The 22,745-nt window shown below is 33.7% G+C and overlaps 2 protein-coding genes and 1 pseudogene across 2 annotated transcripts; 2 read left to right on the top strand and 1 right to left on the bottom strand.

The window, feature by feature from the left end:
- Positions 1 to 4,681: 4,681 nt before the first annotated feature.
- Positions 4,682 to 6,042, bottom strand: LOC112024684 (WAT1-related protein At5g64700-like; annotated as a pseudogene).
- Positions 6,043 to 13,152: 7,110 nt separating this feature from the next.
- Positions 13,153 to 15,403, top strand: LOC112024680 (large ribosomal subunit protein uL6). The gene is made up of 3 exons (XM_024057300.2): positions 13,153 to 13,607; positions 14,960 to 15,082; positions 15,191 to 15,403. The coding sequence occupies exons 1-3, from the start codon at positions 13,233 to 13,235 to the stop codon at positions 15,275 to 15,277; spliced, it is 585 nt and encodes a 194-aa protein (XP_023913068.1). The 5' UTR covers positions 13,153 to 13,232; the 3' UTR covers positions 15,278 to 15,403.
- Positions 15,404 to 21,069: 5,666 nt separating this feature from the next.
- Positions 21,070 to 22,161, top strand: LOC112024693 (germin-like protein subfamily 1 member 14). The gene is made up of 2 exons (XM_024057317.2): positions 21,070 to 21,275; positions 21,460 to 22,161. Exons 1-2 carry the CDS (start codon positions 21,146 to 21,148, stop codon positions 22,005 to 22,007), a joined length of 678 nt encoding a protein of 225 aa, XP_023913085.1. The 5' UTR covers positions 21,070 to 21,145; the 3' UTR covers positions 22,008 to 22,161.
- The last annotated feature ends 584 nt before the right edge of the window (positions 22,162 to 22,745 follow it).

The raw sequence follows: 22,745 nt of genomic DNA, 5'->3' as shown, positions 1-22,745 counted from the left end.
TTTTTTGGGTTCATTTCATCTTTTTTTTTTCCTGGGTTCATTTTGTCTCTATTATGTGAGTTGTTTGTGTTTGTGTTAGGATTTGTGTTTGTGTTTTGTGATTTTGAAAGGGAAAATCATAAATCTGAAATTTTATGTTTGTGTTTGTGTTTGTGATTTTGAATGAGAAAATCATAAATCTGAATTTGTGTTTGTGTTTGTGATTTTGAATGAGAAAATTATAAATTTGAAATTTTTGTGTTTGTGTTTGTGTTAGGATTTGTGTTTCTTTTTGTGATTTTGATAGGGAAAATCATAAATCTTTGGTCATTGTTCATCCATGATTTTCTGATGGGTCTTTTTATTTTTCAAATTTTCAATTTTCATTCTTTGATTTTCTCTGCTGATCCTCAGATCTTTATTATTTTTCAACAATTTTTGTATGTGGGTATTTCAATTTTCATTCTTTGATTTTCTCTACCTAAGTATACTCCTGCTAGTATTAAAAAAAAAAAATGTTTGCCCAGATGCCTTGAATCTGGGCAAACACATTTTCAAAAATAATGATTATGATTCTGGCCAAACAATATTTTTTTTTTTTTTAATTATTGGGCCACGGTATAGGCTTTAGGCAAAAAAAGAAAAATTTGGGGATTGGGCCACGGTTTAAGCCCAAATCGTGACAGGGCGGGTGGGGCCTGCGGGTACCCGGTGGACTGGGTTTGGGGTTAAGGAAAAAACCTGTTTAATAAACAGGCCGGGTTTGGGTTTTTGGGACAAACCCACAGGTCGGGTCCGGGTATAAAAAACTCGGCCCGAACCCGACCCGTTGCCATTCTTAGAAGAGAAGTCAGTTTCTTTTGCACAAAGAAGAGAGAGAAAAAAAGGTGCAAAACGTGAAATTAATAAAATATGGTATACACGAGCTATAGTAGCCGTGCATATATGTATAGTTACTATAGCAAATGTGTAAATTTACACAACTTTAGAAGGACTGATGTGGAAGATTTTTGGGGTAAAATGTGTAAAAGTGGTTGTTTTTTGTATTTTGCAAAGGTTACATGAGCTGGTGTAGATGCTCTTCTTCCATAAACTATTACCTATGAGATGGTGTGCAAAGTGTTATAGTGTCCTAGTTTAAGGGATAAGTGTAAAAAGAAATATAGTTTAGAAGCGCAATTACATCTCATAAGATAGAATGAAAATATCATTTTTTTTAAGGTCCTAATACTCATCATGCCTAACATTAATTATATGAGATATTCACATTATCAATATCTCGAACCAATGTGGTGGTGGGTATAGGCACCCGAATAGGACCAATAGCTTTTTGACATCCTATATTTATCTTATTTCATTTTTGAGTATACATTGATTTCTTAATAAAATCAACTTTTTTAATAGAGTTTTAATCAACCCACTTCTACTTAAAGAAGCAAATAAGAAACTTCATACACCTTAAAGCTCATAAGATAGAATAATAAGAATTTTTTTTTTTAATTTTAATTTAGTTATTTTTTTAATAATTTAATAATTTTTATTTTTTGAGGCCCTTATACTAATTATGCATAATATCTAGAATCATAAGATGAAGTTTTTTTATTTTATTTTAATTTTTTTTTTTTTTAATAATTTAATAATTTTTTATTTTTTGAGGCCCTTATACTAATTATGCATAATATCTTAGATGAGATATTCACTTTATCAATATCTCAAACCAATGCATTGATGGTGGGTTTTATTTATTTGGAACTTAACCTAAATAGACATTCGGATTGGACTGAACCTTTTGTAAGGCATTGATTTCTCAATAAAGCCAACTCGTTTAATTTCATGATGGTAAACTAAGGTTCGAAAGATTGAGAAACAGAACCATTTGATTTGAGATGATCATCTTAGAGATATCCATTTATCGACCGATACCTTATTACACTCGGCTCTAACGTGGTTTGTACATTTGTACATGCATGTGGGTTGGCTCAATATTGGGTTTGAGGAATTGAGTCGTGTCACTCATGTGAGTCCACAAGACTTCTTTGCAGCCTCACAACAATGTCTTCGATTTGGGTGTAGAGGTGATAGGCTAGAATGTCTTTTTGGACATTAATGGATGCAAAGGACTTGATTCTGGCTGTGGTGAAAAGAAGCACATTAGGAGGTCCACGGTGACCCTGATTTTGTCTTCTAGGCTTTTACTCCCTTTTATTAAAAACAAAACGTTTCGATATAGTTTAATTGAAAAATGAAAATTTTGGTTTGTGGATGGAACTAGTGGCGGTAGTGATTTAATGGATTTTGGTCGGATTATGCATTTTTATTTTATTTTTTATAGATGGGGATACTTGAGCGGGTGTCTTTGGGTAATAGTATTGTGGCAACGAATAGGTCTTTAAAAAAAAAAAAAAAAAAAAGGTCTTGGGTTTTGATTTGTTTTGTGTAGATTATTTTTAGGTTATGCAAGTGTTGGCCAATGATATGGGCAGCTATTTGGAGGTACAATCTTTGGTTGGTCAGTGAGGTCAATAATGTGATATTATTTTTTTTTTTATTTTAATAATGGTTTTTTCCCCAATGGCTAATTAAAAAATGATTTCATATATTTTAGAAATAAATGGAAATAATTTTCTTGGTTTTGTTATGCTTGGAATTTTTTTTTTTTTTTTTTTTTATACACAATAGAAATTCTACTCTAATTTAATTTAAGTGTATATGTGTGTGAAACTCCTTCTTGGAGATTTGAATCCCAGCTCTTACCTCTTACATCTCACAAGTATTCACAAGTATTTATACTTGTGGAGTAATTACAGCACCGTTATGTTTGGATACTAAAACTAGAAAAACTATGTTATTGTGTACAGTTTAATGACAATGGACAAAGATTGACATAAAGGGTACATTGAAACCATATGTAAATTAAATGAATGAAAATTTAAAAAATAAAAAATTGAAACCATAAGGTTAAAATTGAAAACAAGTAAAAATTAGAGAATATAAGTTATACAAAATTTTGTTATGGGTTATAATTAAAGTTCCTATTGTTTATGTTCACTTTTCGAATGTGACTAGCCTTTGTAATAGTGCAGCCACTTACGTGTTTTATAGTTCTTCTTGTTAATGCGTATCGTTTGGTGGTGTCAATAATAGTCACTCTCATGTAGTAAAAATTTTTTAATTTTTTTTTATCTAATATGCAAAACTGAAATGTTAGGATACAAAGTACTCTGTTATGGGCAACAATTACATTTCCTATTGTTTGTTCAATTTTTAAATGTGACTAGCCCTTGTAATAGGTTGAAACTCTCTCCAAAAAAAAAAAAAAAAAAGCTTAAAAATTGATTGTACAACATCAAGGGTGTGACACAACATACAATATAGGTAGAGAAGAAAAAAAAATTGATTTTACAACATCATGGGTGTGACACAACATACAATATAGGTAGAGAAGACAGAGAAATTGTTATGACTTCAATCTTGTTTGGTTAGGAAAAATAGGTCTCTCGGATTTCTCACATACACTATGAATAGTTTAGTTAAAAAATTGAAACTTTAGACCAATTAAGTGGAAATTTTTTTGAGAAAATAGTAATATTTTCAATCTTAATTTTGGAATTAAAAACTGTTGATGTCACTTTTTTACAATTATGGGTCTATCAAAATATTTATTTTGAAAAAAAATAGACAAAGCCCATGTGTACTTTTTTTTAAAGGAAAATTTAAAAGTTGTGGATTGGAAGGCAAAAGAGAATTTATCATATCTATTTTGGGCTTAAATGGGAAAACCTTGTAAATGGGCCTGAGGTATTTGCAAAACCCATCAGCCCATGTGTAGTTCACTGTGCATAAATCCTTTTTATCTGCTAAATATTTTTGCATACCAGACAACCGCAAAATCCCCATTAATTCTAGACCTATCACCATCCAATATTGATTTTTCACAATCTCACTTGCATTTCTCTTAAAAGAAGAAACAGGAACAAGTTGGGTCAGCCACATTGCCTCAAACGGCTTCAAACTAAAACACCAAACTTCGTATGAAATCCCATTGCTCAATGTTCTAGTTTAGCCAAATATCCACAAAACAAAGTGGTCTTTCTATTGAAAAAGAGAATCTTGGCAGCACCTCTAAATTGTTACAAGCGTCAGAGGTATCTCACAAGAATAATCCACTACTTTATTAATAAAGTCAATATCATTCTTTCACTAGAGTTTTAATTAATAGGGATAGTTTTGAAAACTTGTACCTTTTAAACTAAAATGTAATGCATGAAATAATGTTCCCTTAAAATAATTGTACTTGGCAATTACTATTATAGTATTACATTTGGGCACATAGCTTTCCATTTCTACAAGACATTCGTTTTCCTGAAAAACAAACACAATCTAACTTTTGAAAGAAATGGATTTTGGGTGTCTTGTACATTATTAATGAACTATTCATTGTAATCACACTGTATTTACTTTAATCAACTCTCTCTCTAGAAAATAAGAAAATTCTTAGTGTGTGCTTGAAAATTAGGAGTAGAAGCCAGGTTAAACAAGCATATGATATAGATGCAACTCAGTAGCAGCCTCTTAGGTGCACATATGAGTATGAAATAGAAGTTTATATTAGGAGGATGAGAAGCTTTTCCTGTAGCTGCACCTGCACAGATACTGATGGATCATAGAATGTGTGTGCACAAGCTGCACTTATTTCCCTTGATTAATGTGTATGTTTTGCGCAATCCGCCTCAAATTTAATTTTTGGATTGAAAAAGCACTCACAAGACACAATACTGTTAACATTTCTCCTCCCCACACGCACACTGTTGATTACACTACCAGTATCATTGTTTGTCTGAAGCAAGCTTTTCATCTCCTTCCTTTTACCCCACAAGAAGGAATACAACCCAACAATGATCAAAACTGAGCCTAGCAACCTGCATTGATAATTCAATAAAAGTGAGATTGATTTGATATATGTAGAGTGGTATACAAAGAAAATGTACTGTCATAATAACTTGTCAAAAGGTAACATCTCTGGCTCAATTGAAAGAAAACATGTCATACATTCCGAGTCTGATTTCTGCACCGAGTATGAGAGCTTCCAATATGGACACAAAAATTAGTGACAGGGGAGAGAACATTGGGGCATAAACGGGTCCCCGAATTGCAATTGCCCATGTAACTAAGCAGAATGTTCCAGCCGTGGCTAGCGCTCCCTAGATGAATAAAATGCATTTGTCATTGTCTAACATAACTGGGTACAAAATAATAATTAAATGTAGAGCAATATTCAAATAAAAATGATGTCTAACAAAGGAAAATAACTAGACATCCCATTGCAAATTTGCATTTGAAATGGTTATGCCTGGAAACTTACTGAGTAAATTATTGTAAGTAGTTGCAGATTCCACCCTAAGCTCCATGCAGCCTTCTGTCTATTTAAGCAGAGGCCTATTACAGCTGATTGCATTGATGATATGATGCATGCTAACATTGTTGCCCAGTATTTTGATGGGAAAATTTTGAGCAACTTAGCCTGTTTGTGGAAAAAGAAAAGATATGGTAAAGTTACAAGAATGAGACCTGAAAAGAAATTGATTGTAGATTATAATGTGATACGTACTTGAACTATGTACCACACACTATAGGAGAGGCAAAAGCCAATCAACATGAAAGTGCCACGGACCCAATGAACCATAGATGTTTTCAGAGCAACACTATAGTGAAGACCTTGATGACCAATATGGAAAGCTTTTCCTTCATAAAGACAAGCAATTAGAGCTCCTGCTGACAGAAAAAATTGCCCCCAGAATCTTCATCTTGCCTGCCTTTGTAGTCAGTCCTAGTTCCTCTATACTACAACCATTAAAAAACAAAATATTGACATGTTGCTTTGGTGATTATAGACGTTGAAATTTCACATCTACTACGATAAGTTCAATTGATGATTAGTATACTATACCCTACGATTGTGGAGAAGACAAAGGTAACCATTGGAATAAAGTTGAAGAAGCTCATCACATATGTAGCGTTGGTGTCTCGAAGACCATAATAATACAGTCCCACAGTCATTGACATTCTGTATTTATAAATAATAAAAAAGAGACTCAAGAAGTCAGCATTGGTTTATCAATTAGAATTGGCAAAACTTGACTCACTTTAACAATGGTCTGTACCAAATGATTCTATGCTGGGTCTAAACCAAGATATTCGAGTAAGTAAAACGTGTTAACTTGACTGCATGATCATTGACAGTAATCGCAGACCGGTCGTGAAAATTTGAACCAGCAACATAGCCATAGCTACCTCTGAAGATGCAAACAATTTCTTCACCTTTCCCATACCCATCTCTCTTTTCTCTCTCCCTCAACAAAAAAAAAAAGTTACAGCAAAAATGAGAAAAGAAATGCAATGGGGTCAGAGAGAGAAAGAAAAGAAATTAATTAATGCTTGTGAGCTTTGAAAACAATCCAAAGGGTCAAGGATTGTTAGAGTTGCTAGTAACAGAAGGTTTTTTTTTTTTTTTGAGTTACTACTTGGCACTTGCTATATATGCTCGAGTTTAGGAGAGTCTCTCTTTCAGTTTGGACACTAAACCTACTCCTCCACCATGTTTTCTAAGGCGAAATAATGTGATATCTAGTATCTAGATTTTAAATATGAAAAGTAGATATGAAACAAATTGAGTGAGAGAATCATTGGCCATATATGTCTTTGCTACATCATCAAGTTTAACCCACTTTGGCCCTTTACACTGATTTGTGATTTGCATTATTAAAAGTTTGCAATTGATTTCAGCCCTTAATTTATTACCTCAGAGTCATTACTTTTGTATTTGGGAGAGAAAAGCATCATAGTCATTGTTTAAGAAGTTCATGAATGGGATCGAACTATGAGATATTATTGGGCCACGTAAGGATTTTCTTCTTTGGGTAAAGCCTTTTTGAAGAGATTTTCAATTTGATGGGATAGTTTTTCTTATGATTTGACGATCGATACAGGGGGATGGGAGGAATAGTTTGAACTGCCAAGTAATATTACGGCATAAATGCAGCCTGCAGGCAAGGCAATGCACTTGTGATGAGTGAATATTTTCATAATTTCAGGTTTTACATCTTTTCATGCAACTTTTTTTTTTACTTAATTTATTACCTCAGAGTCATTACTTTTGTATTTGGGAGAGAAAAGCATCATAGTCATTGTTTAAGAAGTTCATGAATGGGATCGAACTATGAGATATTATTGGGCCACGTAAGGATTTTCTTCTTTGGGTAAAGCCTTTTTGAAGAGATTTTCAATTTGATGGGATAGTTTTTCTTATGATTTGACGATCGATACAGGGGGATGGGAGGAATAGTTTGAACTGCCAAGTAATATTACGGCATAAATGCAGCCTGCAGGCAAGGCAATGCACTTGTGATGAGTGAATATTTTCATAATTTCAGGTTTTACATCTTTTCATGCAACTTTTTTTTTTCCAATTCTTTCAGGCATCCTTTTTTATATTCTTACATGATCTTTCCACAGAATCTACACTTGTCCACTTTGGAATTTGCTTGAAAATTTGAAATCAACAGTCACATTCACTAAAATGAAATATCATTTATTTATTTCGACAAGTAAAGTTTAGTTACAAAATTAGTTGTAATCTTAAACTATAATCTTATTCAATAAAATAAAAATCTAATCATTATTTTGCACATTCTTTACGCTCTTAACATACACGTCAAATTTTGTGTCAATTCGATATTATTTACTATATGATTTATAAGCTTATATTTTATGCATTATTTTAAACTACAAAAACTTCCAATTTAAACAATTTATTAATAACATTGCTATTGATGTTTAATTTTCTAGAAATTTTGCAAGCATGGAGGATATAAGAAAAAGATGTAATCCAATGGTTGGTTTGTCAAAATTTACCCCCAATAAAAAAATATTAAATAAGGTTGTAGTTTAAATCTACAACAAATTTTGTAACTAAATTTTATCCTATTTAAACCCACTTTTTACTAGGGTTCATTGAAAAGATGGAAACAAATACTACAAATGAATTTTAACCCCTAAATTATACTCTAGTTTACATTTATCCTTCTAAATTATAAGAATACACATTTTACCCCTTTAAAATATATTACTTTTACAGTTACCTCTATAAATTATGAGCATGCATACTTACTTCCATAAACTATTACCTATGAGATAGTGTGCAAAGTGTTACGAGAGTTATAGTTTAAGGGGTAAGGGTAAAAGGAAATATAGTTTAGGGAGATAATGTATAATTTTTCATATTTATAATTCTATATTCATATCCATTTATTTTGATTCAATATGGAAAGCTTGAAAATGTGTTGAAAATACTAGAGCTGTTTAGACTCCTAAATTAAAGTTACGGCTCGATAGATTTTACACTAACTTAATACTAAGTGCGGAATAGTGTATATATGAGTGGATAAACAACAAGCTACTCTAATCCATAATCATGACAACACAAAAGTAAAATGGAATGTAAAAGAATAGGGAAGAGAGATGCAAATACAAGATAACACGCCGATGTGTTATCGAAGAAGAAACCGAAGAATTCGGCGAAAAACCTCTTCGCCACCCTTCAAGCGGTAATCGATTCACTAGACAATCAGTTGGGATACATGGGTTAGCAAGAGACCTTCCAAGCCTGATCTACCTGATGTACCTAAGCCCTCCAAACTCCTACTCCAACAAGGCTTCTTGGAATCGTGTTTTGTCTAGCTTTCCGGATCCCGCAATACACTCGATTGCATCCACCAAGCCTTACCAGCTTTTTTTGGCAAATCCCCAAAGCTTCCTAAGTTCTAAAACACTTTCTACACTCTGAATAGGTGTGAGTTGTGTTTGGGTATAAATCTCCTTTCAAGGTATGACAATGGAAGAGGGAAGGAGAAGAGATTATAATGATTTCTCACTAAGGATGAGTAGCTCTTTTTCTAAAAAATAGGTGTGTGTGTTGTAGAAAATCTATCTAGGATTTTTCTTTCTGAATTGCCTCCTTTACATTTGTGGGTAATAAGGATATATATATATATAGTATGAGTGAAGGGTAAAAAAGTTATTCTTAAAAATCCTCTAGGCAGAATGTTTCGCGATTACCTTGTGAGAAAGCCTTACCCGCGAGATACTCGCGAAACTAACAGCCTAGCACGACTCTTCAGCTTCCAGTCATGTGCTCCTCACACGCCTTTTTCGCGAGAACCCTTCTTGCGAACTAGTCGCGAAATGCATTGATTCTTCAATTAAGCTTGAGTCTTCACCAACTTGACACTAAACCCAATACCATAAAATCCTACAAAATACAAGGAAATAAATTAAAGCAATTACAACACTTTTTGTCATGAAATAAAACTAACATAAAATATAGTTGTAAATCACAACTTTACAAATATAGTTGTTCATATGGACAAAATTGCCAAATACCCTTTTCGGGAAAAAATAGCAGCTCTTTGCCTCATTTTTCAAACTAATCAGGAAAATACCCCTCTTTTGTAACTCAATTTGTGATAAATCGAGTTTAAAAAAAAAAAAATTTCTGGAGCCCTATAGCGGCGTTTTTAAGGACCTATAGTGACGTTTTAAGGACCTATAGTGGCGTTTTGTAACTCGACCTCCATGAAATCGAGTTATAGACAATTTTTTAAATTTTTTTTATTTTGTTTACCTATAACTCGATTTCATAGAGGTCGAGTTACAAAACACCACTATAGGTCCTGAAAACGTCACTATAGGCTTCTTAAAAACGCCGCTATAGGGCCTAACTCGATTTATCACAAATCGAGTTTTAAAAGAGGGGCATTTCTTTAATTAGTTTGGAAAATTGGGCAAAGAGCTGCTATTTTTGCCTGAAAAGGGCATTTGGCAATTTTTTCCGTGTCATATCCAATTATCCATTTACACTTACCTTCTATAAACTACTACCTATGAGATGATGTGCAAAGTGTTATAGGAGTCATAGTTTAAGACGTAAGTGTAAAGGAAATATATAATTTATGTAATTTTCCCTATTTATAATTCTATATTCATATCCATTAATTTTGATTCAATATATCTATATTAATTATGTTACATAGAAGATACTAGTATTTTTTAAATGAAAAATTTATAATTCAATAGTTGGTAAAGGGGAATTTGAATTATAGATGTTTCTATTAAAAATATCATGAAGTATTATTTGAGTTACAAGGTTGTTGGTGATACTTGTACAATTTTTAAAAATATATAATCTTGAGGCTGCTAAGACTATGTTATTGAAGAAGACCATTTGGCCAAAACTTGTTTATAAAATTAAAAATATTAAATTACAAATTATAAACTCTAATTTGACATATTTTAATTTAGTCCTTGTAATTTCAAATTTTCATTTCAATTCTTTAACTAACAGTTGTTTTTAATATAGCCCTTTCATCCTCTTTCATTTAGTTTAAGCCGTTAATGCTCACAAAATGATGAAAATACATTTTTTTAGTATAAAGAACTACTTTTGAAAGAGAATTAACATTAACATTTTTCCCCTGTCAAAAGCCTTGTTGCTTAACTATCACATCTTAGTGTTCTAATGAAGATATTCAGGATTAATCAAATCTCCCACCATAATTATTAAATTATCAACAACAAAAAACATTTACATTTTTGTTATTTATTCTCTTTCATCTTTCGTTCGTCCGCTCTATACTACTTCATGGCTCCTCTCTCTTTGTCGGTTAATGGTGCCGTCTTGGCTCTTCACATAGGTATATATGCTTTTGGCCTAGATCAATTTACGTTAAATGGAGTATCTATTGACTTGCTTATGCTTAAGATATAAGAAGGAAATATAAAACTTCATACATCTTAAAGTTCATAAGATAGTGCAAACAATTTTTGTCCCTTTTTTTGCGGTCCTAATACTCATTATGTCTAAAATTGATTAGATATTTAGATGGGATATTCACCTTATCAAATATCACAAACCAATGCAATGATGGGTTCTATTTATTCTAAAGTATACTTTTAACTTGAAAAAAAGTTGAAAAAGTGAGAAAATGTGGAAAAAAAAAGAGGTTTTATTGTTTTAAAAAATTGTCCATAAAAACTAAAAGCTAAAAATTTTAAAGCTAATGTCAAACTCACCCTTGATAGCCATGAGACGATCACCTTATCCTTATCTCGGCAGATACCCAATTGCACTCGNTTTGGCACCTAACCTAAATAAAGAGGCACACATGTTGAACCAAACCTTTTGTTAGGCTGATGTTCTCTTGTTTCATTCCCATAAACATATAGTAAGATATCAATCTCTCAATAAATCAACTCTTTAAATGGAGACTCTATCTCTATCTACATTTTTAGCTTAAAGAAAACAAATATGAAACTTCACACAATTATATCTCATAAGATAGGATGCAAATATCATTTTCCCCTTTTTGAGGTCTTGATACTCATTATGCTCCATTTGATTAGATGAGATATTCATCTTATCAATATCTCAAATCAATGCAATGGTGGGTTCAATTTATTTGGCAACTACCTAAATAGGCACACATTTTTAACCGAACATTTTGTTAGACTGTTGTTCTCTTGATTCATTTCCGAAAACATATAAAGACATCAATTTCTTAATAAAATCATTTTTTAAATTGAGTCTATCTACCTGCTTTGCTTAAAGAAGCAAATATGAAACTTCACGCAAATTACATTTCATAAGATAGAATGAAAATATCAATTTTTTTTTAAGGTCTTGATACTCATCATGCCTAACATTGATTATTTGAGATATTCACATTATGATATCTCAAACCAATGTGGTGGTGGGTTCTATTTATTGGTACCTAATCTAATTAGGCATTGAATAGGACCAAACCTTTTTGACATATGAGATATTCACATTATCGATATCTCAAACCAATGAGATGATGGGTTCTATTTATTTGGTACCTAACCTAATTAGGCACCGAATAGGACCAAACCTTTTTGATAGCATGTAGTTCTCTTGTTTATTTTGGAGTTAACATTGATTTCTTAATAAAATCAACTCTTTAATTGAAGTTTTTATCAATTAACTTCTATACTTAAGGAACTTTCTAAAAAAAAAAAAAAATTCTACTTAAAGAAGCAAATAAGAAATTCATAGTTCATACACCTTAAGCTCAATAGAATCATAAGATGAAGGATTTTTTTTTTTTTTGAAGCCTTATACTAATTATGCATAAAACATTGTATGACTCGGCAGATACCCAATTGCACTCGGCTCTAATATGGTTTATGCATGCATGTGGGTTGGCTCAATATTGGGTTTAAGGATTGTCATTTGAGTCCACGAAGCATGCTTGAGCGGGTTCACAACTTGAGCGGGTGTCTTGATAGTGTTGTGGCAATGAATAGGTTTTGGGTTTTGATATGTTTTGTGTAGATGATTTTTAGGTTATGCAAGGGTTGGCCAATGGTATGGGCAGCTATTTGGAGGTAGAATCACTGGTTGGTCTCAATAATGTGATACTGTTTTATTTTTATTTTATTTTATTTATTTTTTTTCAGAGTCATGGTTAATTAAAAAATGATTTCACATATTTTATAAATAAATAGATATAATTTTCTTGGTTTTGTTAAGTTTGGATACTAAAACTTTATGTTATTGTGTAGAGTTTAATGACTTGGGACAAAGATGGACTGCAAGGGTACATTGAAACCATATGCAAATTAAATGATTGAAAACCCAAAAAAAAAAAAAAAAAAAATTAAACCATAAAGTAAAAAATGAAAACAAGTAAAAATTAGAGAATATAATTTATATAATTTAGCAAATTATAATTTTTTTTTTGAGAAGATAACAAATTATAAAATACATAGTCATCAAACTACTAGAAATATGCTCATAATCTAATAGATTATCGGTCAATGTCACAACACCATGAATCGTGATTACAAAAATTGAACGTCCAAATTTCTTTCTTTAGTTTGATAAAATGATTGCGGCCCATTAACCAAACCAAGCCCAATTCATAGAGATAAGCTGATTTTTAGAACTACCAACCCAAATAGCTTAAATTGGGTTTAAAAAAAAATCCCAAATTTAATCTTACCCATTATCCATAAATAAAAATCATCTCAAAAAAGTTGGGCCACAAAGGCCCAAAAGGGTTTAGGTTTTTACTGTACCTTGAACATATACAGACACATAGTTTAGGGTTTTTGGCTGCCACCGCCTCATTGTTTTTCATTCTCAGAGAGGCGCAGCTAGATTTTGAGAGAGAGACACCATGAAGACCATCTTGTCATCTGAGACCATGGACATCCCAGATGGGGTCAAGATCAAGGTGAACGCTAAGGTCATTGAGGTGGAAGGCCCACGTGGCAAGCTCGTCCGAAACTTCAAGCACCTGAACTTGGATTTCGACCTCATCACCGACGAGGAAACTGGGAAGCGAAAGCTGAAGATCGACGCTTGGTTCGGCTCCAGGAAGACCTCCGCCGCCATCCGCACCGCGCTCAGCCACGTCGAGAATCTCATCACCGGTGTCACCAAGGGTTACCGTTACAAGATGAGGTTCGTTTATGCTCATTTCCCCATCAATGCCAGTATCACCAACACCAGCAAGTCCATCGAGATCAGGAATTTTCTTGGAGAAAAAAAGGTGACCCACTTCTCACCACGTGGCAAGCTCGTCCGAAACTTCAAGCACCTGAACTTGGATTTCGACCTCATCACCGACGAGGAAACTGGGAAGCGAAAGCTGAAGATCGACGCTTGGTTCGGCTCCAGGAAGACCTCCGCCGCCATCCGCACCGCGCTCAGCCACGTCGAGAATCTCATCACCGGTGTCACCAAGGGTTACCGTTACAAGATGAGGTTCGTTTATGCTCATTTCCCCATCAATGCCAGTATCACCAACACCAGCAAGTCCATCGAGATCAGGAATTTTCTTGGAGAAAAAAAGGTGACCCACTTCTCTTTTCGCTGTTTTCTCAATTGGGTTCTACTTGTTTTTCATTTTTTGCATCTGGGTAGTTTTCTTTTACTGTGGATCATGTATATTTGTTGTAGTAATCGATTTTGGTTTGAATGCTAAAGTGTTTGGGAAAGTTTAAATCTTGTTAATGCATTTGGTGGTGTCAATAGTAGTCACTCTCCTGCGGTACTTTTTATATCTAATCTGCAAAACAGAAACTTTAGGATACTGCAAAGTGCTTTGTTATGGGCTATAATTACAGTTCCTAATTCCTATTGTTTGTTCGCTCTCGGAATTTGACTAGCCTTTGTAATATTGCAGTTTACGCTATTTATAGTTCTACTCGTTAATGCTTATAGTAGTCACTCTTATGTAGTAATTTTATATCTAATATGCAAATCCAAAATTTTAGGATGCTGCAAAGTACTATGTTATGGGCTATAATTAAAGTTATTATTGTTTTTGTTTTTCACCTTCCAAATGTGACTATCCTTAGTAATAGTGCAGCCCCTTAAGCGTTTTGTGGTTCTACTTGTTAATGCTTATCGTTTGGTAGTGTCAATAGTAATCACACTTATGTAGTAATTTTATATCTACTATGCAAATCTGAAAATGCTAGGATGCTACAAAGTACTCTGTTATGGGTTATAATTAAAGTTTCTATTGTTTGTTCAATTCCCGAATGTGACTAGCCTTTGTAATAGTGCAGCTCCTTATGCGTTTTTTGGTTCTACTTGTTAATGCTTATCATTTGGTGGTGTCAATAATAGTCACTCTCATGTAGTAATTTTATATCTAATATGCAAAACCGAAATATTAGGATACAGAGTACTCTGTTATGGGCTATAATTACATTTCCTATTGTTTGTTCAATTTCCAAATGTGACTAGCCTTTGTAATAGTGCAGCCCCTTGTGTGTTTTATGGTTCTACTTGTTAATTTTTTGCAATGTTGCTAAAGGCTAAGGTTGGATTCATTGTTACTAAACTTTGACAAGTTAATTGACTTGGTTGATTTTTGTGTTTGTTGGGTTTTAGGTAAGGAAGGTGGATATGCTTGATGGGGTCACAATTCTCCGATCTGAAAAGGTCAAGGATGAGCTTGTACTGGATGGGAACGACATCGAACTGGTCTCTCGTTCTGCTGCCTTGATAAACCAGGTCCATATCTTTGTCCAAACACAAATACAAAAAAAAAAAAAAAAAGTACAATCATTTCAGTTATATGTTATCTGCACTTGCTGACCTAGTCCCTTGTTGGTTTTGCAGAAGTGCCATGTGAAGAACAAGGATATCCGGAAATTCCTTGATGGCATATATGTCAGTGAGAGGGGGACCATCTTAGCGGAGGAGTAGTTGTATTTGTAATTGATCAACAATTTTGAAAAGTTATCTTTAAAATGCCTAGGTTTGAATTATGTAGCTTTTGATAGTTGGACCATAATTTTTGTTTTGAATGGTTATGCCCAGCTTTTGTGGACAAAGGTTTTCTGCTCAAGATGTGTCAATTTTAGTCAAACGATGGTGTTGTAATGTATGAATCTTAACCTAAGCAAGGCCCTTGTGTGATGCATGAAGGGCATTCAGTGGATGGTTCCACAAAAATACCCTATATTCTTGGCTTATTTTTGAATTCTTTTTTGTTTGTAGATATTTGGCATTCTTTTTTGCCCTCTTCGGTGGATTTCCCTTGCAGGGAGTGACTCCTTTTTGGGGGTGGTATGACTCACTTTTCTTAAGTTGATTTCATTGTGCCATAGGGAGAATTTGATTCTGCCATTGTTAAATATTTTTTTGTTCTCCCTGTTTCTGTTACGTGACCAAGGGTTCGTTTGGATACAGTTGAAAACTGAAAACTGAAAGTGACTAAGGGTTTGTTTGGATACAGTTGAAAACTGAAAACTGAAAAACACTGTAACCAAATAATTTTTAAATATGTGAATAGTATTGTGAGACTTATTTTTAATGAAAAAATTATTGAAAAGTGAAATTATGGGTCCGTAAACAGTAAGATTGTATAAGATTGAATGGACTGAATAAGATTGTATAGATCGAATTGGACCGAATAGAACTATGATGGACAGAATGGACTAAATAGGACTGAATAGGACTAAATTGGACAGAAGATGACAAATTGGATCAAAGAGAAACAATGTGGACCGAATAAGATAAATAAACATGTAAACGAGCATAGAAACATGTGGATCTAGCCAAACAACACATGGGAAAGATAGATCTAGACACAAACACATGGTATGAGACATGGAAGCATGTGGATCTAACATCAAAAACAAAGGAAAGAGAAGATCTAAGCATAGAAAGCATGGCATAAAGCATGAAAACATGTAGATCTAAACATATAAGCATGTAAGGATGTAGATCTAAGCATAAAACATGGCATTAGGCATAAAAAGCAAGGAGATTTAAGCTAGAAGCACAAACAAAGCAAGAAACGTGCTAAAGAAAGTAATAAATCATGTTATTCAAGCCAAAAAAAAAAGAAAAAAAGAAAAAAAAAAGAGAATAAGAAGCTTGATGAAGCTTTAAAGAAAAAGGGGTATGGATAGTAGCTAAAAAGCTACATCCATACCCCTTAAACCTCAAATCCAAGGTATGGAACCAAAGAGAGGAAAATGGAGGGTATGAACACTACCTTGTATTTTTTTGGAGAAGAGAGAAGAATCAATAAGTTTGGATGTGTTTTTGTGTTTTTTGGGAGAGAAATATGGTGAGAAAAGAGAGAAAAAAAAAAAAGCCCAAATAGCTCCTAAAAACCCACTTTTTCGATTATGGTCCAATCTAGGGTGCCAGTAGCAATTTATAGCCCTTGGAATGCTTTTCGAGGCACGGCGCACCTTTAGGGTGTGCCGGGTTGACCCGGCAGCCCAACAAGGTGCACCGGGTTGATGTCATCGTGACATCGACAAATTTGTCTTGTTACACTTTTTAGTTCTAATTTCGAACGCACATTTGGAGGTCTTGCCAAACCAGATTGAGAAGATCTTGGTGTCCTTCGAAATATATGGATGTCTAGTTTTTATAAAGATAAAGAAATTAAAATTCCAACGATTGGATCAAAAGTTATGACCTTGGGAAGCGTGCTGATGTGCTTTTCACGGTATTCTCAATATCTTAACCGTTTTAACTCCGATTTCGACCCATGAATAGTCGTTGGAATTAGAATTTGATTATCTTTGCAATGGCATTGGTATCAACTCATTTTGAAGGCTGGATCAAAATTAGGATTTTTGAGGCCTGCTAAAAGTCAACTCCAAGTCAAATTTAGTCAAATTTGCCAAAGTTTTTGAGAAACTTGGGTTTGATGTAAAGCTATGAAAACTATTGTTTTGTGAGGATTTTGACATTGTTTGACCTTTGGTCAACCCATGGTTGATTAGGGGCATTTTGGTCATTTTGGCTGAAAAAAGCACTTTGAGCGTTCCAATGTCCAAACGGGTTGCACCACGTCATTCTAGATGTTCTCGCGGCCCCATAATGAGAAAATAATATCTTTGAATTTTTTGAGGTCCAGCATGCAAATTGAAGGCGGACAAAATACGGTATCAACATCCATCATGTTCAAAAAAGAACTTGTTATGTTCTAAAAGTTTAGAACAATTGGAAAACCGTGAGCACAGACTTGTCTAGGTATGATCTTAGAGTCTATAGAGTTTATTAGACAATACTCAAGGTACTACATGTCAAAATACAGGAACATTCAAGTTGCAGAATGGAGAGTTCAAATTTAGTGAAATCCGATCGATCGAAAATCACAGACATAAAATTTCTCCAGAATTCTATTTCAACCCAAACTCTGCTTAAATGTTTAGGGTTTCATTCCAACTTCTCCACATATAAAAGGGAAACCCTAACTACATTTTTCAGACTTTTGAGGAGACTTTGGAGGTGCTCTTATTAGATCTAAAAGGTATTGTACCTTCCTTTATCAAAGTCATTGCTAGAAATCATTCTCATTTCATTAGATCTGGTATATTTGAAGTTGTTGCAACAAGATTAACAATTGCTGATGATCTATAACTTCAATGGTGGTCTTGAAGTCACAAATTGGAGAGTTTGTGTTGGTAAACCTTTGAGTGGGATCTCAAAGTTACAAGCAAGGCGTCTTGTGTTAGTGTAAATCCAAGAAGAGAAGGAGTCTATGATTTCGGAGCTTGCAGTCGTGTCAGTAAGTTACACCATGAGGTAGCAATAGATTTAGAGTTAAATTTGATTGTAAAAACTTCAATTCTCTTATAATGAATTTACTTTATCTTGAGAATAGCTAGGTCAAATCCTTCCCAGGTTTTTTTTTACCTTGAAACGATTTATTTCATTGGTTTTCCTGGGTCATCATATTGTGGTATTATTTACTTTTCCGCTTTTATGCATGATATAATATATGCTTGTTTAACCTAGATCTAAATAATACACCTAATAATCAACTTAGTTAGTTAATTAGGTTAAAAAAATCTACTTTTAAGGGGTCTAAATGAACAAACAAAACTGTTGTTGTCAAAGTTATCTTTAAAATGCCTAGGTTTGAATTATGCAGGTTTTCTTGTTTTGTTGTTAACTTGTCCTTAGTATTTTTTGAGTTTGTTAGTTGGACAATAATTTTTGTTTTGAATGGTTATGCTGTGCTTCTGTGGACAGGTTTTCTGCTCAAGACATGTGTCGATTTACACGAGAAATGGTACAGTAATGTATGAATCTTAGCCTAAGCAAGGCCCATGTGTGACGCATGAAGGGTATTTAGTGGATGGTTCCACAAACATACCGAACATACTTGGCTTATGTTTGAATTCTTTTATGTTCGTAGATGTTTGGCATTATAATTTTTTTTTGTCCTCTCCATTGGATTCTCCCTTGCAGGGAGTGGCGCCATTTTTAGTGTGATATGACTCACTTTTCTTAAGTTGATTTCGTTGTGCCGTAGGGAGAATTTGATTGTGCCATTGGTAAACTATTTTTTGTTCCCGGCCTCCTGTTTCTGTTATGTGATTTTAATTTTTCTATGGTGAGGCCTAGCCCATTAAAGCATTGACTTCTCAGTTCAATTACCACTATACTAGTGAAACAAGTTTCGCAGAGAACTCTCATTTTGAAGCTTTATAAGTTTTTATATATGTATGTATAGATTTATAAAAGAATTTATATGTTGGCTTTATATAGTTTTTATAGATTTATATAGTTTATATATATATATATATATATATGTAAAGTTGAATGTATTCAACTGTGTTGCTTTATTCCGTGTCAAATTTGCTTGTAATTCAGTATTTAGAAACCTTGTATTTAGGTGGGAATAATGTAAGGGCTGTGTGTGAGAGAGTGTGAAGATTTGATCAAGAGTGTGCAACAAGAAGGTGACTCGCGACTAACTCGCGAGTGGTGACAAAATGAAGCACACGTGTGAAGCATGCAGGAAGATGAAAAGTCAAGTTAGCTAGATCACTATAGGACAAAAAGTATAGTCTGACCTAGTCTGGTAATTGGCAATGGGAACTCGCGACTCATCCCAGTTGCGAGTGACTTGCCAGTATATCCTGTTCTGTTGAAAAGTGACTTTTCACATTCTATCTCATATCCTACTATAAATACCCTTAAACCCATGAAATGTAGAAAGCTTCCAGAGAAAATTTTGAGAGAGAAACCCTAGAGAAAAATAAGATTGATTCATCCACAATCTTATACACTTGATTCTCAAATTCCTTTACTCTCACCCTCTCCATTGTCATACCCATGAGAGGATCATAAACCAAATCCTTAACTTACAAAATTCAGAGTAGTGAGAAGGTTCTTGGTGTTTGGAAAGCAATTCAAGAGAGAACCAATTCATATTGGTTGATGGAATGGGGTAATTGCGTGATCCGGAAAGCTAGAGAAGACACGGTTTGGCGTAACCTTGTTGGAGCAAGAAGCTTGGAGGGCTTAGGTGCATTAGGTAGATTAGGCTTGGAGGGTCTATTGCTATTCATGTATCCCAACTGATTTTCTAGTGGATCATTTACCGTTTAGAGGGTGGCAGAAAGGTTTTTCGCCTAGTTCTTTGGTTTTCTCTTTGATAACATGTGTCGGTGTTATCTTATGTTTGCATCTCTCTTTCCCTTACTCTTAGCTTTTAATTTGTGCTAGTTGTGATTAATTAATCGCTTAGAGTAGTTTGCTAATTTGGATATTGCTTATATTCCATATTCCGCACATATACTGTTTGAATATAAGCTTGTATTGGAAAATTAGTATTTGGGGGTCTAAACATTCACAAGTGTTTTATACACTATGTGAGTTTTCAATATATATATATATATATATAGGTATGTTTGTCTTAATGATCAGTAATGATCAATCACTAAACATTTTGTGTTAAATGCCCTTGTGCTTTTATTTTAGAACATGAACTCTGCTGATGTAGCAAATAGCACCCCTTAACTCCATCTGCAATGTAACCTCTTTTTGCTCCAAATCATTAAAAATTTGTAAGAAGAGGTCTAGTTGCAACAACATAAAAAGTGTAGTTGTCTTTTTGTTACAAAACCAATCTTTATACACTAAACAAAACTGGGTTCTAAGCTGTTACAGTTCATGTTTTTCCAACATTAAAATATGGACCTAACACATTTGAAAGGTTAAGGTGGTTCCCATTGACAAAGACTATCTTCATATGGACGTTGATTATAGCAGTTACCTAATACACTAGAAGCTTTGAATTCATGTTCTCCAATAGTAATTATCAACCATTCTATTTAATTTAGGCAAACAAAAGTCACACAAACTTTCCACCAAAGTATTAATTTATTAACAACCCCATGAAATACAGACACATCGACTATAAGAAATGGTGTGTTCAATTAGTTCAGAGCTTGATCAATTATGGACAAAGATGAGCGATGAAGTACATTGCAAGAAAAAAAGCAGGTTTAGTATACAAGGTTTTTAAGATTGGTTGTGCCGTAGTAGCATAGAATTGTAATATTATCTCATTGAACTGGTCTTATTTGTTGAAAATTTAAGGCATGGGGTAGTAGTTAAAGAAAAATTTGGCAATCAAAAAGAAAATTGGTAATAATGGAAGACTGAACAAACTTATATAATCATTCTCTTGTGGAAAACTATGGACCTACTCAATGTGTCTTATCTATAAATAGACATGCTTTCCATGCAACATTTCTCATCCCTCACCCGAAGCAAATATACATAGAACTGAAGATAGATTAAGCCTGAAATATGATGAAAGCTTACATTGTAACTGTTGCCCTCTTCGCTTTGGCATTCTATCTTGCCTCTGCCTCTGACCCCGATCCCCTGCAGGACTTCTGTGTTGCACTTAAGGACTACTCGGACTCCAAATCAGCCGGTACAAAATTTTCTTTTTCTTTTTCTTTTTTCAAGTTTTTTCATTATTTTTGGCATGTGAAGAATCTACACTAGCCAGAATATTAATGGAAGAAATATTATTGGCTACTTGGCCTTACTATTTTCTGCATTGAAGTCTTAAGCATTCTTTTTGAAGTGTCCCTAACAAAAATTCCTTTATGTAGTATTCGTTAATGGAAAGTTCTGCAAGGATCCAAAACTGGTCAAACCTGAAGATTTCTTCTTCGAGGGATTGAACATTCCTGGGAACACAGATAATAAAGTTGGGTCAAATGTCACTACCGTGAATGTAGACACATTACCAGGCCTCAATACTCTTGGCATATCCCTAGTTCGAATCGACTTTGCACCATATGGAGAAAATCCTCCCCATACTCACCCTCGCGGCACTGAAGTTCTAGTAGTCTTGGAGGGTACTCTCTTCGTTGGTTTTGTAACATCCAACCCAGAAAATCGCCTCTTCACCAAAACTCTAAATAAGGGGGATGTGTTTGTCTTTCCAGTTGGTCTCATTCACTTCCAATTAAACGTGGGAAAAACTAATGCACTTGTTATTTCTGGTTTAAGTAGCCAAAATCCAGGCGTAATCACAATAGCAGACGCTGTCTTTGGATCCAATCCTCCCATTAATCCTGATGTTCTCACCAAGGCCTTCCAACTTGACAAAAATGTGGTTGAGGAGCTTCAGAAAAAATTTGGAGGTCACAATTAGAAAAAAAAAAAAATGTTTGTAAGTGCCTTGAAGCACTAGTCATTTTGCTATGCTTATGTCCTTGCAATCATAACTAGAATAAAATAAAATGATTGCTTATGTAGCTCTTTTTTAATTTGGAGAATTTGGGATGTAAAAAAAATTGTTGGGTTTAGTATCTCTTCCTCATTTGTCAATTAATTTATGCAGTAAAACCACTATTTACTAAATTTAAAAAAAGGAAAAAAAAAATTGCATAATAGATTAAGCTTCAGTTTTTTTAAGATAGACTGAAGCTCAACTACAATTAAATGAAAAAAGCCAACTATAAAAATAGTCACAGTTATGTAAATTGAATACATCCATTTTCAGCTCACATGCTGTATCCCAAGCTAGCTTTGGCCATCCTTAGCTGACTCACGTAATTTGTGAGCAACACTATTATAATTAAACTGTAGATGAACATGAAACTGTTCTAGCTTCGATCGACAGCCACAGTTACAGAAATTCACAAAATAAATCTTCAAATTTAAAACTGAAATTTTTTTTTATTCAGAGTAAGACATAAAATCTACAGGCATTCATACACTCAGACACGTAAAACAAATTAACAGATAATTACCCTAGAATTTTATTTCTAATGAATTGGTCCATATATATATATATATATATATAAAATTGACCATAAGTTACCATCATTTAGACTACAGCAGCAGCACCTAATTCTATTCAAAAGGATGAAAATTTTTTAAGACACTT

This window comes from Quercus suber, unplaced genomic scaffold, assembly GCF_002906115.3.
Source record: "Quercus suber isolate HL8 unplaced genomic scaffold, Cork oak 2.0 scaffold_39, whole genome shotgun sequence".
NCBI classification, from domain to species: domain Eukaryota; kingdom Viridiplantae; phylum Streptophyta; class Magnoliopsida; order Fagales; family Fagaceae; genus Quercus; species Quercus suber.
The sequence above is the reverse complement of the archived record's forward strand: the minus strand, read 5'-3'. Positions and strand labels throughout refer to the sequence as shown.

Excerpts from the sequence above, each read along its gene's own strand:
- LOC112024680 (XM_024057300.2), top strand. The coding sequence starts at position 13,233 with ATGAAGACCATCTTGTCATCTGAGACCATGGACATCCCAGATGGGGTC. Across the intron at positions 13,608-14,959 it reads ATTTTCTTGGAGAAAAAAAG|GTAAGGAAGGTGGATATGCT; the intron begins GTGACCCACTTC and ends GTTGGGTTTTAG. Across the intron at positions 15,083-15,190 it reads CTGCTGCCTTGATAAACCAG|AAGTGCCATGTGAAGAACAA; the intron begins GTCCATATCTTT and ends TTGGTTTTGCAG.
- LOC112024693 (XM_024057317.2), top strand. The coding sequence starts at position 21,146 with ATGATGAAAGCTTACATTGTAACTGTTGCCCTCTTCGCTTTGGCATTC. Across the intron at positions 21,276-21,459 it reads CTCGGACTCCAAATCAGCCG|TATTCGTTAATGGAAAGTTC; the intron begins GTACAAAATTTT and ends TCCTTTATGTAG.